This window comes from the organism of the source record quoted next, unplaced genomic scaffold, assembly GCF_019419815.1.
Source record: "Pyrus x bretschneideri cultivar Hongxiangsu unplaced genomic scaffold, Pyrus_bretschneideri_v1 Contig6, whole genome shotgun sequence".
NCBI lineage: Eukaryota > Viridiplantae > Streptophyta > Magnoliopsida > Rosales > Rosaceae > Pyrus > Pyrus x bretschneideri.
This window is the reverse complement of record NW_025999798.1, coordinates 3,552,398-3,568,191: the sequence shown is the minus strand read 5'-3', so window position 1 is coordinate 3,568,191 and position 15,794 is coordinate 3,552,398. Positions and strand designations below refer to the sequence as shown.

The following is a 15,794-nucleotide window of genomic DNA, read 5'->3' as shown; positions in this document are numbered from 1 at the left end:
TCTTGATTCTTGAAGATGCTCTAATGGTATGACCTAAAAGCTACTTGACATTTCCAATGGAAAGGTTAACATTGAATTATCATATTTTTTTTTTTTTGGGACTATAATGATATATTTATTAAAAAAACGTGAAAGATTCAGAATAATTATTCGTCCGAAACTACTTTTAAAATAGCTACTTTTAGTGAAAATGTTTTTATACTTGAAGTGCTTCCTGCAAGAGTACCAGCTATGTGAAGTGCTTTTTCAAAATTCACTTGCATTTTTAATAAGGATTGGTTCAAAAAACACTTTTATAAAAAACGCTTTCAGTCATTCTAAAAACATTCCAAACAAGCCCAATACTTTGAATTATCCTTGTTTAAACCACATTGAATTATCAATTATTCGGTGCCTGTTAGCTGCACACATCAAGTAAGCTTGATGCAGTTGGGCATCTAAATTGCTTTGTTCTCCTTATCCAGCAGGTAGAAATGCATTTCCAGATTTTTGTATGTCCAGCCTTTTTATATTTTATCTCATATTGTTCCTTTTATTTGAATGAAAAGTATTTCTATGTCAGTATAGAAAATTAAAATAAAGAGAAAAAACGAATATATATCAAATTATAAAAGAATATAAACACATGACATGTTACTGGAAAGCCAAGCTGGTTGTCCTGTATTTTTACTCAAATTACAAGGAGGGGTCTTCTCCATTAAAATATTAGATCATATGCAGACTTTACACCAATTTATTATTAAAGAAATTAACACAATTGGCAATATTTTAATGGTAATGAATAAAACCTCCATTTAGGGTTCCTTTGTGTTTCTCGTCAACCAAAGCTTAGCTAACTGTCGTTCGTCCAAAACAGGAAAATAAAACCCCACGCTGACCAAAGTCACCAAACTCCAGCGTTCTTTCTCGCCCACGCCCAAAAGCCCTCTTGGGATTGTAAGACGTGCAAAAGCCAAACGGACAAAACCTCCTTAGATACATCATTTGACCAAAATATATGTCATCTTTGAAATCATTTAATTCTTTTATTATCATCTAAATGATCATCATTGATAAGTGAAAAGTTTTACTATGTTCAAATTTTATGAACGATGAGTTCGCAACCATTCCTTTTAGTGTAACTATATATTGTTGTGCAAGAAAAAATCATTAGCTAGAGAAATTTACTCAAACTGAGACGTTTGATTATTAATTTATTCGACATATAACGGTTTTCAAATTAAATGAACTTTTTTTGAATTAGCCTTTAAATGATGATAATTACACAAAATAAAAAGTTTCAATTTATACAGTAAAATAATGTCACGTTAAAAATGAATGAGGACTGTGTTTCCTGAGAATAATGAAAGTTCAAAGTATTACTCAAGCGAAGATGCAAATTAAGGTTTTTCTTTTTTGGTTAGGTCAAAAAAGTATAATCCTATTCTAGTTGACGTGAGTCTTGGGTCGTTGCTCCAAACACTAGATTCCGTACTCTATGGTCTAGATTAACGTTTAAATCAAGTCGATGCACAACTCAGCAAACCAATTATTACGAACCGTTGCTAATTTCTAAATAATTAACGTTCATTTTTTAAGATTAAACGTTATTTTCACTAATTAACAATGATTAACATTCGTAATAACTGGGGTTTTGACGTGTCAGCTGCTGCATGCTCCACATATGGCAGATTATGAGTCACGGTGAAAAACGCAGGAATGAAAGGCAAGCAGATTGTCTGCTTCCTATTTGGATGTGCTTCCAATCCCTTTTTATTTTGTATAGTCACGATTAAACCACGTTAACATTTGTATTAATTTTTTTATAGAGATAATAAGACAAAAAGTAATAGGAATATAAAATATTGACGTGGCTTAACCGGGACCGCACAAATAAGAAGAAAAGAAAAGAGCATCCAAACAGAAAGACAGACAATATGCTTCCAAATGAAAGAGACTAAAGTCCAACAAAGAGAGAGAAGACTCAGCTATTTTATTTATTTTTAATTCGGAATTTGGGTCGATATAATGTTTAGTAGTAGCACATTGACTCATAGATTAGGGTTTTTTGGATGGATTTTGATTCATATCCTAGTTTGCAGTTGACCCGTCGTCCTGGAATCGTTCCAACCCGCAACAAACACTACTTGTTTATGGATTTAGACCGAAAAATTGCCCCAAAAAACAAAAGGATTTAGACCAAACAATGATTGGTTGAATTGTCCACCCATCTTAGTTGTCCTTAGTATGAAAACTATTTAATAAGGATTTTGAAAGTAAAGATCAAAGTACGTAGAAATGTTGTTTGCCAAAGAAAGTAACTTGCTTGATAATTTGGATTTTGGAGAATGAGATGTTTAAATTAAATGGCTTCATGAATATATTCAATGTGACGTTTTTGTATCCGACATTTTTGAGTAACAAAATTGCAACATGTTTTTGAGATTACAAAGTAGAAACAGAGAACGAAGATGCATTTTAATTTTAAATTATTATAAAAGAAATTATAAAATAATGACCTAAACCATTGAAAGAACAATATTAGAAAGAGGGAGAGAGGAATAATTTGGCAAGGACTTTGGTAACCCCTTCCACCAAAGTCACGAGATATTTTTGAATGTGATTGGAACACGGATGGTACCGATGTATTACTATACAAATTGTGAGATATGTGTATTAAAAAATTAATAACTTAAAAAATATAATTTTTTACCACTTATATAAAAGCACTTGATATATTATCCGTGTTTCAATCACAATAAAAATTTTCTCCATAGTCACCACCTTTCACGCATATTCATAACCATAAACCCTAAAAAACTGAAAGAAAAGATAGAGCAGTTAAGGATTATTGGGAAACATAATAATAATAAAGACGACTTAATTAGTTAAGAGTAATTAAATTATTAATAAATAATGCCTAGTTGATCAAGATATTTTAATTTTATAGTGTAAAACAATGAATGTACAATGATTATATAACCAATGTGCTGCTCTGGCATCAAATGGCCTCTAATATTCTTGTCACCTACCACCATATCTTCCAATCTAACCCCTCCATTGGAAACCTAATCAATCCAACGAAAGGTAACCCTCGCGGTGGGACCCACGAGCTCCTTAAACACTTCAGAATTTTCAACCGTTAAATTTCGTCCATTATATATTATTACAGATTTAACGGTTGAAAATATTCAGATATAAAATATCTTGCAGTATAATAAGTATCGAGTTTCCCTCACAGTGTAATATAGAGTTGGATTTCACTAATCTGTTAGATCCAAGGCCCAAGAAGGGCCCAAAAAGGTCTCCGACCTAGAAATATACGGCACTAAACGAGGAGAGATTTTTTAGTGTGGTTATCACAGATGATAATACATCACGTGTCGCTATATAAATGGTATGATATGTATGTTAAAAAATTAATAATTTAAAAAATAAAATTTATCACCACTTACATAAAAACACGTGATGTACCTACCATCTGTAATCCTGTCATAACTAAAAATTTCTCCTAAACAAGATGTTATCACCCAAGGACAGCGAGCCACGTTTCCCTAACGAGACCCGGCTGGCTGGAAGTAACAACGCACCAATTGTCAGCAAAATCAAAAAGGGGCGACACATCGTCATGGCGTTATTGTCATGGGGAGAGCCAGTCACAGACTTACAGCACCGCGTGGCCCCCCCACCCATTGAAACAAACCGACTTTTCACCATCCACGCTAAGTTTTTTAACGTATCAAAAACACGTGTTAAAACACTCATGTTATTGTACAATTAGAAAAACATTGAAACAAAATACATTCTTTCAATTGTATAAAAACATATAACGTTTCAGTTTCAACTTGTGTTTTAGACACACTAAAAAATCGCGGCTAACGTGAACCCGGCTAATACCGTTCCCTTCCCATGTGCTCCCACACCTCCTCCGCACAATGACATCAACGCCCTCACCTCCCCCTGTCACTTCCCGGATTATGGAAACGAGTACATGGGTATTGTTGTAAAATCAAGATAAAAGGAAAAATTAGTTTTTTTCTTTTCTTCCTTAAAGAAGAAAATAATTAATTAGATAACATATTAAAACATACTTATTTGAGACCAACAATATCTCTCGACTCTTAACAACTGAGAATAAGGCACTCAACGTCAAGATAATATTTGACAAAAAAATTATAAAAAAAAAAAATTTCACGATAGTAAAAGTTGATCATTCTAATATAAGAGGGTGTTAAATATATATCACATAGGTCGTACGTCTTAGAGCATAAATATTATGGCAGAACTATTGTTATGTCCAAAACCCTACTACTTGAATTATTAAGATTTTGATAAGATATACAATGTTTCAAATATTTCACATTACTACTTGAATAAGAATTATTAATATTTGAGGAATAAAAGAATTACAAACTACATTTAACGTTTGGAGTACTTTTCAATAAGGGATACAAAGTTTCAATTGTTTTTTCACAATACGACTCAAATATTAAAATTCCGAGACTAACTACGATACATGAATTTCTTCGTGTCTAATCAAAATCCAACAAGAAAACAAACTAAATTTGGAGTGCAATTTAATTGTGTTTGTAAAAGTGATTTTCGCACCCGCTAAGTCGCCAAGTAGCAAAAGTCTCTACACTAAGACACAAGAAAAGTTTTCTTTTTAAACAATGGGACCAAACGCCCAACAAAGGAAAACTACAATAATATACAAGGCTTAGAGGTCTCATCAATTTCTGTCATTAGAAAATATCAACAGGAGACCGTACCTTGATCAAAACACGAATAATTTGAACCATTTATAACAAAAAGTTTTCTTTTTGTGCCTTTGCATGCATGGATTCAAATCTCATCGATGACTAATCTAACATTTAACTTGCTAACCCTATCATTTCATTCAAAAAAAAATAAAATTACCATATCCCTTGTCGACAATGAATCCAAATTTGCAATCAACCCTAAAAACTAAGTCTAAATATTATTATTGATAAATTTAGTGTATTTAGATGTGAATTTCAAAGAAAATATAAGTTAAGAGGAGGAGGGGAGGTGTGGGGTAGACGACAAGTGAAACGGCTCAATTCGGTGTAGATGTTTGAGTGTTGCGTTGTGAGGACAACTGCCACCCAATACCAGAGAGGCCACAGCCCACAAACACACAACGCCCTCCTTTCCCCTTCCCTTCTTCCACTTCTCTTTCATTTTTTTCTCTCAAACCCAACAAAAAAGGCTCATACTTTTGGAAATTCTTAGGCATCTCTGATCTGTTGATTCTCTTCCCGAGTGACACACAAGCTTCAGCTTGCCTGCTTAACCACAGGAGATCGGGGGAAGCAAACAAATCTGGGATAAAGTTTCGATTTTGCCATCGGCTTTCTGGTGGGACATTCTGGTAATTTTACAAGCCCGATCGATCTGCCGTGGTCGGAACTCCGGTGGGTCGTGGAGGTACTGAGAGGAGGAAGATACAGAATGTGGTGGATGATGGGCGAGGGAGGAGGCCAGTACTGCTCCAAGAAGACTGATGATATCTGCGACAATGTTTGCGGCCAGGTACTTAAATTTCTGTACTTTTTTTTTTCTTTTTTTTTGAATTAAAGTTTGGTGCTTTTTGTTCTTCTGTGTATATTGTTTGGTGATTTGATTGTTTTTGTTTTCTGGGTTTGCGTATTTGGTTGCTCTGGTAATGTAGCAGCAATGGGATTGTTGGGAAATTGTGAAAATTTGGTATATCCGGAAATTTGAGTTAAAAAGCTATGAACTTTTTGTAAGTTATTTCCTATGCAATTTTTTGGGGGAATTTTAGTATTTAACCCATTTTATGAATAAAAGTTTTTGACTTGTTTCCCTGAGTATTCTGCAACCAAAGGTAATCTGTGTGTTTTTTCATGAAGTATGGGTAATCAGATCGGATGGATTTTCCTAATCCATGTTTTGTTAATTTGAAATTTTGCATAACAAGAGGTCTTTGTTTTTCGATCCATTACACCTTTGTACTGGAATTTTCTTGAATTTTAGGTATCGGATTATTTTCAGCCTTTGGTTTGGAATTGACAATTGTTTTTGCTAATTAAAAAGATATTATAGCTGTCATATTTTTATCGAAAAGATCATCGCTTGTAAATTAAGAATTATTTGGAGTATTATCATCTGCCATTGTGTTTGTGTTGTGAATTGATTGTGCATTGAATCTATGCCTGAATTACTGCAATTTCTTGGAATTTCTTGATCGGTGGATTTCACGTTTGTCTTGCGTCTGACAAATATTGCCTTTACGATTGTGCAGGAATCAGGCAGAATGTTGAGCATGGCAAGAGTTCGCTGCATTCTACGTGGATTTGACTTCAAAGTTCTCCTCATTCTGTTTACACTTGTTCCGTTGTGTATCTTTGGCATTTACGTGCATGGACAGAAGATCTCATACTTCTTGCGGCCGCTATGGGAATCGCCACCCAAACCTTTCCATGATATTCCACACTACTATCACGAGAATGTGTCCATGGAGAACCTCTGCAAGCTTCATGGTTGGGGGATCCGTGAGTACCCTAGGCGTGTCTTTGATGCTGTGTTGTTCAGTAATGAGATGGACATCCTTACCATAAGATGGAAAGAATTGTATCCCTACATAACACAGTTTGTTCTCCTTGAGTCAAATTCAACATTTACCGGATTTCCAAAGCCTCTGTTCTTCTCCCATTATCGCGAGCAGTTCAAGTTTGTGGAGCCCCGGTTAACTTATGGAACTTTTGGAGGAAGATTCAAGAGAGGTGAAAATCCATTTGTTGAGGAGGCGTATCAACGAGTAGCACTGGACCAGCTTCTCAAAATAGCTGGTATTACCGAGGACGACTTGTTGATAATGTCTGACGTTGATGAGATCCCAAGCAGACACACCATCAATCTTTTGAGGTGGTGTGACGAAGTTCCTCAAATCTTACATCTTCAGTTGAAGAACTATCTCTATTCCTTTGAGTTTCTGGTGGACAATAACAGTTGGAGAGCTTCAGTACACAGGTATCGGGAAGGGGTGACGAAATATGCGCACTATCGGCAGACGGATGACATCTTAGCAGATGCAGGGTGGCATTGTAGCTTTTGTTTCCGCTATATCAGTGAGTTCATCTTCAAGATGAAAGCATACAGCCATTATGATAGAGTCAGGTTTTCAAAGTATCTAAACCCAACAAGAGTTCAGAAAGTGATCTGCAAGGGGTCTGATTTATTTGATATGCTTCCCGAAGAGTACACGTTCAAGGAAATCATCGGGAAAATGGGACCTATTCCTCATTCCTTCTCTGGTGTCCATCTTCCTTCCTTTCTGTTGGAGAATGCACAGAAGTATAAATTTCTCTTGCCTGGGAATTGCAGAAGAGAGAGTGAGTGACCTTTGTTTCAGCAAGGTTTGATGTCTGTTTCTGTAAAGATAGTTGGCCATGCAGCTTCTGTGACTACTCACGAAGGGTTCGACTGAACAATGATGACTGGTGTGTCGCTGACATAGCTGTGCCTCATGCTCGGCTAAATTTACATCATTCTTTGGAAATGTTTGGGGGCTGGACAAACTCATGAGTTCTTAGGGTAATGGTTTTGTACATAACTTTTCCCGGAGTTGGGTTTAGTATAAGTGGAGCATGTCTATCTAGTATCTACCGAGAGGGAGCCTGCTGTGCTGGGAGCAGTTTCACAACGTGCTGGTGTATCGTGTGATTCCCCAGATACCCCGAAAAGATAGTACAACAGCCCTGCATTCCCCTTGCTGGGAAGTTTTGTTTATGAGACAAATTCTTCGTTTATGCGATGAACTGACTTTATTTGTGACATCTGAATTGCTTGTAGATCTTCTTATTGATCAAAATGCATCGCTAGATAGTGCAGTATGTGCAATTTTGCATGTTCTGTTTACCTGTCCTGCTCCTTTTGGTTCAAGATATTCAGTGGAACTAATATTTTTGTTCTCCATTGGTTATGTCAATGATATGCATTGCCCTGCAAGTTGTTTGTTTTCTTTGTCGAGTTTCGATTTTTATGGTTTGTGCTCAAGTCGGGAAGGGCTTACCTACACCAGGGGCGCCACTTTACGTAAATCTCTTTCGTTCGAGTCAGGTGGATATCTAGTTAATCAAATGTTCAAAAAATCATGATGCATTCGCCCTGTTCTTTTCTTGAAAATGAAATAAGGATCCTTAGCTACAATGAGAATCTATCCCTTTTCTGGTGTAGTTATTTTATTATCCAATTGACTGGAATATGTTCAATGCTATCCATACCTTATCAAACTAAATATACGGATTTGATATGCATTCTTAACAAATTACAACTTTTATTTACATTCAAAACAAACCTTATAAATAGCACCCAAACAAGAGGGAGAGAACCCAGTTTTAAATCATGCAGATATACGCAGCGATCGGAAGAAAAATGCGTCGTGCCTTCGGGTTTCCGCAGCAGCAGCAGAGCTACGGCATGCGCCAAGAGGTTCAAGAGAGCAGCTACTCCATGCACAAGGAGGCAGCTTGGGACTCAAAAGATGACTATCACTATCACAGCAACCATATTTCAGGTGTGCCAATTGTGCCTTCATTACTCCTCGACTCTCAGTTCATAAAGCGAAATTCCATGTTTGACGGGAGGCAGGTTCTGCAGCTGCATGGCGGCAGCTGGCGTGCTGAAAACACAAACCAATACAGATGGTCTGGCCAAAAGTTACTTCCCGAGTTTTCACTTGGTGCTGGTGGTGCTATGAACTTCAACACTGCATTAATGGAATTGGAGAATGCTGAATATGAAGCTAGTTTCCAGGAGGTGCATCGTCTTCCGGCAACGATGAGAGTGCAGGAAACCAGATACGAGCGCAGGATATGGGGTGACTGTGATGAGGATCATGGCCTTCAGTACTGCCATGGATTTGATGACAATGTGAGATGCAAACGCAATGGGGTCTGGAAAGCTGAGTGGATATCAAAGGGAGCTTAAAAAGATAAGTGTCAAGTCATTGCAAACTTCTCTGCACTGATGTTTTAGGGTAACAATGTACCGAAATGTCCAAAACTATAAATAAAAAGCTTTAATTTAGTGTTGGTGTTGGCATTCTGTTGATGAGGTAGACAGCAACTTGACAAGCAAAGGACCAAAAGTTTGGAGGCAATGAGGCAGTTTGTAAAAGGGTTATAGCTATTTCAACAATGTGTCTATACTTCCTTTCAGCTAAGCCATTTTTTTCAAGGGTATATGGACATGATAGTTGGTGTTTAATACCCTTATTCAAAAGAAACTGTTGAAATGGCTTGCTAATATATTCACCTCCTCCATCACTTTGTAATGTTTTAACAGAAATGGCAAAATGATTCAACACAAAGTTGTAAAAGCTTAAAGAGTAAGCAACCTTGCTAGATATATACCTTTGATAACTGCCATTGTAATTAGTTAAGAAAAAAACTGTTAATGAAAAACACCTTTCTCCGTCTAATCTCTCTCTCTCTCTCTCTCTCTCTCTCTCTCTCTCTGAATTCTTCTGCAAGAATACAATTTTTCATCTTTGCTGTTACATTTACATGGTATCATTCGCCAGAAGAGCTTGGTTACAATTACAACCACAGGATCACAAACTGTTAAGCTTGGTATACTGTTATCAGATCCTATGCCTAATAGGTTCATTACTCGTACCCAACATATACCAAAACACCATGTGAAGTTCAGCGATGAGTATGTGGATCGTGTTGCTGAAGCACCAAGGACAACGAGGAGGGCACCCGTGACACATTATGTGGCTCGTGACCAGATGGAGGATGTCGACGAGGAAGCTGAGGAGTTCATTAAGTTTGAGCACAAGAAATTCCTCGTGAACCAGCAAAGCATGAGAAATGATTAGGCTCAAACCCCCTTGTTTATATCCAAGGTTAATTATTATATATAGTCCTTTATAAGTTACCAACTAAATAATGTAAAAGCGATCAGATTGCTTTTGACATTTGTACCTCAGATTTGGTATGTACTGCTAATGATTTCTTATAGATGAAATTACAGCTTTAAGTTTGTACTGATCTGTGTTAAGGTTTTTTTACTCTTCCTCTTTCCATCCATTTCTATTTTTTCTTATTTAACCAACTGCAATATGAATAAATTTATGTTTCGTTGTCAAATTGCTAATCTAAATTATCGACCCAACATCATATTATTTTGTAAAAATAAGAATTTGGCAGAGCAAAAGCGAATCATCATGGTGCAGACCTAACTTTCTGATCCATTCCAAGTTCCAACCCTAGCATATTTATTCCTTTTGTATATTGTGCATTTTTTGAGGTTCGAAGATGCGTTTCTTTTTCTGGTGCAAGTTCCAAGTTTATGCGACATAAGTCACAGAACAAATATCTATGAAAATAAATTAGAAACCAAAGCCAACCATTCAAATTAATTAGTTGATGCAGTTCAGATCAGAATCTAATCCGACAGTGTTCTTCCTCCATACCTAATAAACGTTGCCTTTTTGGTATGTGATGTGATACCACCCCAAGGTTGCTGATTTTTATCTACTCGAGTTTCAATTCTTGAATAGTAATGTTATTCATACCATGTTTTTATATTATATTTTTATACCACCTTAGGTGACATCTAATGTGGACAACCACATCATTTAAAAAATTTGCAAAACCCAAGGAAATGAAGGAGAAAGACTCCTCCTATATCACAATCATTATTTAATTAACTAGTTTTTCTTAATTATTAGTTTATTAAGTAATGAACTAAATTTAAAAATCTGATTAATTCAATGATGTGAATGTCCACATCAAATGTCATCTAAGATAGTATGAAAATGTGATACAAAAACATGGTATGAATAACATTACGCATTCTGAGTTGAATGGCAAAATTCTAGAGAGTACGCATGATATTGTTAATTTAATAACAAGATATGCGTTCGGTTGAAAAATTCAAGATAATCAACAAATGTATTTAACATATTTGAGCCACTTAAAATTCAGAGTTATGTTTATTTAAGAGAAATAAGAGAAATGAGGAATCATAAAACATAGAAATAAGGAAAGTAAGAAAAAGAATTGTATCAATCTTCTCTTAATTAATCTGATTTCTGACTTCTTGTACATATTTCAATGAGAAAATCACATAAATCTTTAAAATACAGAAGTAAAGAAAATCAGATCAATTTTCTTCTAATTGATCTGATTTCTAATAATTTTTAAATATTTGAATTACATATGTATTAACCAACACAAAATGTCAAACAATTTTTTTAATAAGCATAAAAAACTCAAGAATCAAAATAGTTTTAATTTCTATACTCGATAAGTAAGCATGCATGTGTCATTCTATGGTTTAGTTAGTACAGTATAAATAGATTTATAGTAGAAAAAATCCAAAAGAAGTTTAGAAGATAATTACTTTGAACTAAAAGTTCTCAAGAAAAAACTAAATAAATAAAAATAGAAGTTACTAAACCGAAAAAAGCAAAAAGGAAGGCATCAAATATTATTTTTTATAAAAGAACTTACTTTTCTCAAGAGAAAAAGTAAAAACATGTCTCTTTTTCAAATGGCTCAGAGACCATCTCAAGAGGATATTGTCTAACAACCAAACTTATACTTTAAATAGTCAAATTAAAAAAAATTCGACTCTAAAAAATATTGTAGAAAAATCTTTATTATAACAAAATGAATAATCATTCTTTAAATTTAAATATCAACTACTTACTTGATAAATATTGAAAAAATAATAAAATTCAATAGTGAACCATTGAGCAAGAAAAAAAGGAAAAGAGAGAAGGTTGTTTTGAAAAGAGTGATGCCAGGAGACTAAATTTGGTAAACTAATTGATATGAAAATTGATAATTAAATTATTACGTAAATGATGTTGTTGAATATTAAAAGTAAGTGGTTTTGTTGAATATTAAAAGTTAAATTGATTGGTTGAAATAGTTTGTTTTGAGACTCTTCACTTACGAATTTAACAGAAATTTTGAAATTTCTCTTGAAAATGCTCTAAATTAGACATGCCGAATTCTTGAAGACATGCTAACACCCACTTTTTTTTTATGTGCTAGTAAATACTTTAGACCCACGTTATCGATAAGTTTTTTAATTTGTTAAAAACACGGCTCAATATAACAAATCTCATAATATATGTTAGTTTATTAAAAACACGGCTCAATATAACAAATCTCATAATATTCATGAAAATGTATAACTTGTACGACCACATATGATGTCCCGAGCCATTTTTAATATGTTGCAATCTTTGAGTGTACCGCACCGTATTAAGAATACGATAAAAGAAGCTATCCAATTTATCCAATTCCCAATCCCCAAGTCCCATACTTTTTCTGCCTCCTGCAGATGAAGATTTGGTTGCAGAAAAGAAAACACACGCCAATAGATAAACCAAAACCCTAAAAAAATGGATGCTCCAATTCCTTCCTTTATTTTTTATCTTTTAATCCTCTTGGTACTTGGACGCACACACAAATAAACCAAGGGGTAAACACTTTTTCTAATTTGTGCTAAAAATAACAAGATAATATAAGCAAAAAAAAGTACAGCTGATGAACCCAAAACTCCATAACACACAAACCTCAAAAACCAAAAAACCCTCATCTTTTCAGTCAATGGAGCGGCAAAGAGGGCAAGTTGTACGGTGGTTGTGGTCGAACCACTTTTCCAGACAACCTTTGTGGAAGAAGTGCTTGCAGGACAACTCACTCACTTCTTGCTCTGCTTCGAACCCACAGAGACAGACACAGCACTGTGTTTTTCCCCCGTTTCTGCAGAAAGATTTAAACTGTGTTATGGAGATTCTTCTCTCTCTAGAAATTTCCTCAGGACACCCATCTGAGTTCTCTTCGAAAGTGTGGGAATTGATATTGGCACGCATCACTTGAAGCACAGATCTTGCCATGTTTTTTAGCAGAGCCACGGAAAAAACTGTGTTCATTACTAGCAATGGCAGCACGCCCTCTGCTGCACTTGGGAAATTCGAGAGCCCCATTTGAGACAGTGCTTCTGCTATTTTCTTAAGAGAGGAAGAGAGAACACGCAAGCCACAAGCCACAAGCCACAAGCCAAAAACTAAAAGCTGGGAATGGTTTTAACCATGGGCTTACGTTTTACGTTGGGCTTTGCTGCTGATAAATACGCATGGGCACTTAACATTGTTAACCGTGGTTAGATGGGGGTTGGGTTCAGTTTTAACCACGGTTCGGTGGCCACGGATGCAAACGTGGCGACACGTGTAGGGTTTTGGGAGAGACAGTGACTTGGTTGTTATACAAGGGTGAAAACAGCAAGGGCAAGAGAGAACTGACATTTTCACTGGCACAAAAAGGATAAATTTGACGTAGCAACGTGTCGGCGGGAGGTTCTGTGAGAGCCAATGAGGTGGTGGTGTCTTGTGCGCCGTGGCAGATTTGGAGACCTTTCAGTTCTTGTGTCATTGTGTGTGTGTGTGTGTGTGGGAACTGGAAGTTTCTTAATTCCCGGAGGAGGAGCTGAAAAATAATATGGCGGTAGCATGCAAAGCCAGCTCAAAGGCAATGCAAACTAGGCATGTGCATTCAGTCAAACTGATTCAAGCCGCATTCATATCTTATGTTACGTATGTACAACAACAACAACAACAAAATTATCATATTAAAAACATGTCGTTTGCATCAATCTTATAATATAACTTCATTTGTTTTTACGTCAAGTTTTTTTTGTTAGTTCTAAATACTTTATTTTTCGTATAGTTTATTTCCAAGTCTAATTCATTGTTTTCTAACAAAATAAAAGGAAAAGGATTTTCCTAAATCTAATATAATGTCCTCAATTTTTTACTATTTTAGAGATTGTTAGTAGATTAGATTGAAATTTTTTCTAATTTTACTATTAAAGAAAAATATTTATATCATGATATGGAATTAGGAAGATTTGGTTGCGTTTCGTCCGACAACTCTCTTGTAAATATAATAGAGAATATGATTCTTTCTCCTCTAATTATCCGTCCTGCCAGTTCCTTTTTATTTGAATAGTTAAGTCACATCTATATCTTTATTGACTTCTTTGTATATAAAATAAAAAAAAACAAAGATGAAAATTTGAGAGAAAGTGACAGAAAGAAAGAAAATTTGAGAGAAAGTGACAGAAAGAAAGAAAATTTTAACAGTGCTCGACGAGGTGATAATCAGTCTGAAAAGCGAGGGTTGTGTCGGTTTGATGCACATGTAACGTAATAAATAGTAATGGTGTGATTCTGATGACTGAGTGATTGATATCTAGCTTTCTCTCTCTAGGAACCAAGCGAGTGGTCCACCTTTTTGTGACTCAAAAATCATCTTCCCAAAACCAGAAAACAAAACTTGGTTCGATTAATACCGCCACAGCTATGGCTGCTTGCTTCCACACAGGCAGTTGGCACTGTATGTTTCTAATTGTTTGTGCAGTTGCAGTGAAACATCACATTCATCAGCTGCGGGATTCTTGGCAAAAAGATGAATTGAAAACCACCAGAATATAAAAAATATCAGGATACTTGACGTTATTGCAGCATGTTTTCAAAGATTGTTGGCGATTCAGAGATGTTCCTAACTTCGATGCTTGCTAGATGCCTACTATTTAGAGAAATGTGCCTAACTTGGAGAAACCAGATTCATGTAACCGTTTTCATATCTCTAATCGGAGAGACAGAGACACAATACACTTCCGGAATGTTAAAGTAATCTCTTCTAATACCATGAAGAAGTTAATGTTTTACCATAAATTCATGACAATACGAAGAATAACATCACTCCTCATAAGCACTTGCAAGGTCTTTTAATTATCCAATACTCTCAACTAAGATGGAAAGAGAGGTTACATAAACCCGTCGCGGGCAAAGTGTCCTCCAATTTAGGGTTTAGGGTTGAAATCCCACTTTGAAGAAGAAATAAAGAACTAAAATCATCTCTTTCTATCTCACTCGTCACTTGATTAATTTTAAATAATTTTTCTCCTATTTAAAGGGATTTCATCTTAAACATGTAGCCTGTTATACTAGGAATATATTCGTGCACTTTGTACGACCATTGATACAAACTTGATAAGTGATATTAATCAGAGGATATCGGTACGTGCGACTTTTTATCTCCTTTTGCGAGATACTAAGAATTTCCTACACTTTTGATAACCATGATACCAGCAAATTTCTTTGCCAAATCTTGGCTCCTCATGAAACACAAAGTCACGTTAAATGAGGTGGTCGACAAATCTACAACAATCCAGCTCTAGGTTAAACTAACAAACACAACAGTATGATTCATGTTTTCCAGGCAATGGCGGGATCCATCGCCGGTTTAAATATTAGGCCCATTTGATGGGCGGGATGACTGATTAATTAAAATAGACTTGAGTTTAATCCGTTGTTTGTTGTGCCAAAATGTGAGATGAGCAGTGGACATGATAGGTTATGAATCCACAATAGTGTGGGTTATCTAACTTATCCTTATATATAGGTTACAAATCATGTTTTACAAGTCTTTGCCAATCCATTCCTATCCCTAAGGCCCAATCTCATCTAGACCACCAAACAATGTTTGGTGGGCTGGTTGGGATAAGTTGTGACCAAATAAAATAGACTTTAGTCCAATCCGTTATTTGTTGTGTCAAAATGTGAGATGGACATGACTGGACATGATGAGTTATGAATCCATAATGAAGTGGGTTATCTTGTAGAATTATCAGAGAGATGGGTCATACGGCCCACTTCCAACAACACTGATATTGTCATCAACTTGGTAATTATCATCTAAACAATCTGTTAGGTGTGGAGTTTTATCACAAAAGACCTC

At 35.5% G+C, this 15,794-nt stretch overlaps 2 protein-coding genes across 2 annotated transcripts; one reads left to right on the top strand and one right to left on the bottom strand.

The window, feature by feature from the left end:
* Nucleotides 1-5,044: 5,044 nt before the first annotated feature.
* On the top strand, nt 5,045-7,974 carry LOC125471480. The gene is made up of 2 exons (XM_048571914.1): nt 5,045-5,535; nt 6,269-7,974. Exons 1-2 carry the CDS (start codon nt 5,455-5,457, stop codon nt 7,364-7,366), a joined length of 1,179 nt encoding a protein of 392 aa, XP_048427871.1. The 5' UTR covers nt 5,045-5,454; the 3' UTR covers nt 7,367-7,974.
* Nucleotides 7,975-12,396: 4,422 nt separating this feature from the next.
* LOC125471611 (probable E3 ubiquitin-protein ligase XERICO) lies at nt 12,397-13,106 on the bottom strand. Its single transcript, XM_048572249.1, has one exon. The coding sequence runs from the start codon at nt 12,977-12,979 to the stop codon at nt 12,593-12,595; it is 387 nt and encodes a 128-aa protein (XP_048428206.1). The 5' UTR covers nt 12,980-13,106; the 3' UTR covers nt 12,397-12,592.
* Between the last annotated feature and the right edge of the window lie 2,688 nt (nt 13,107-15,794).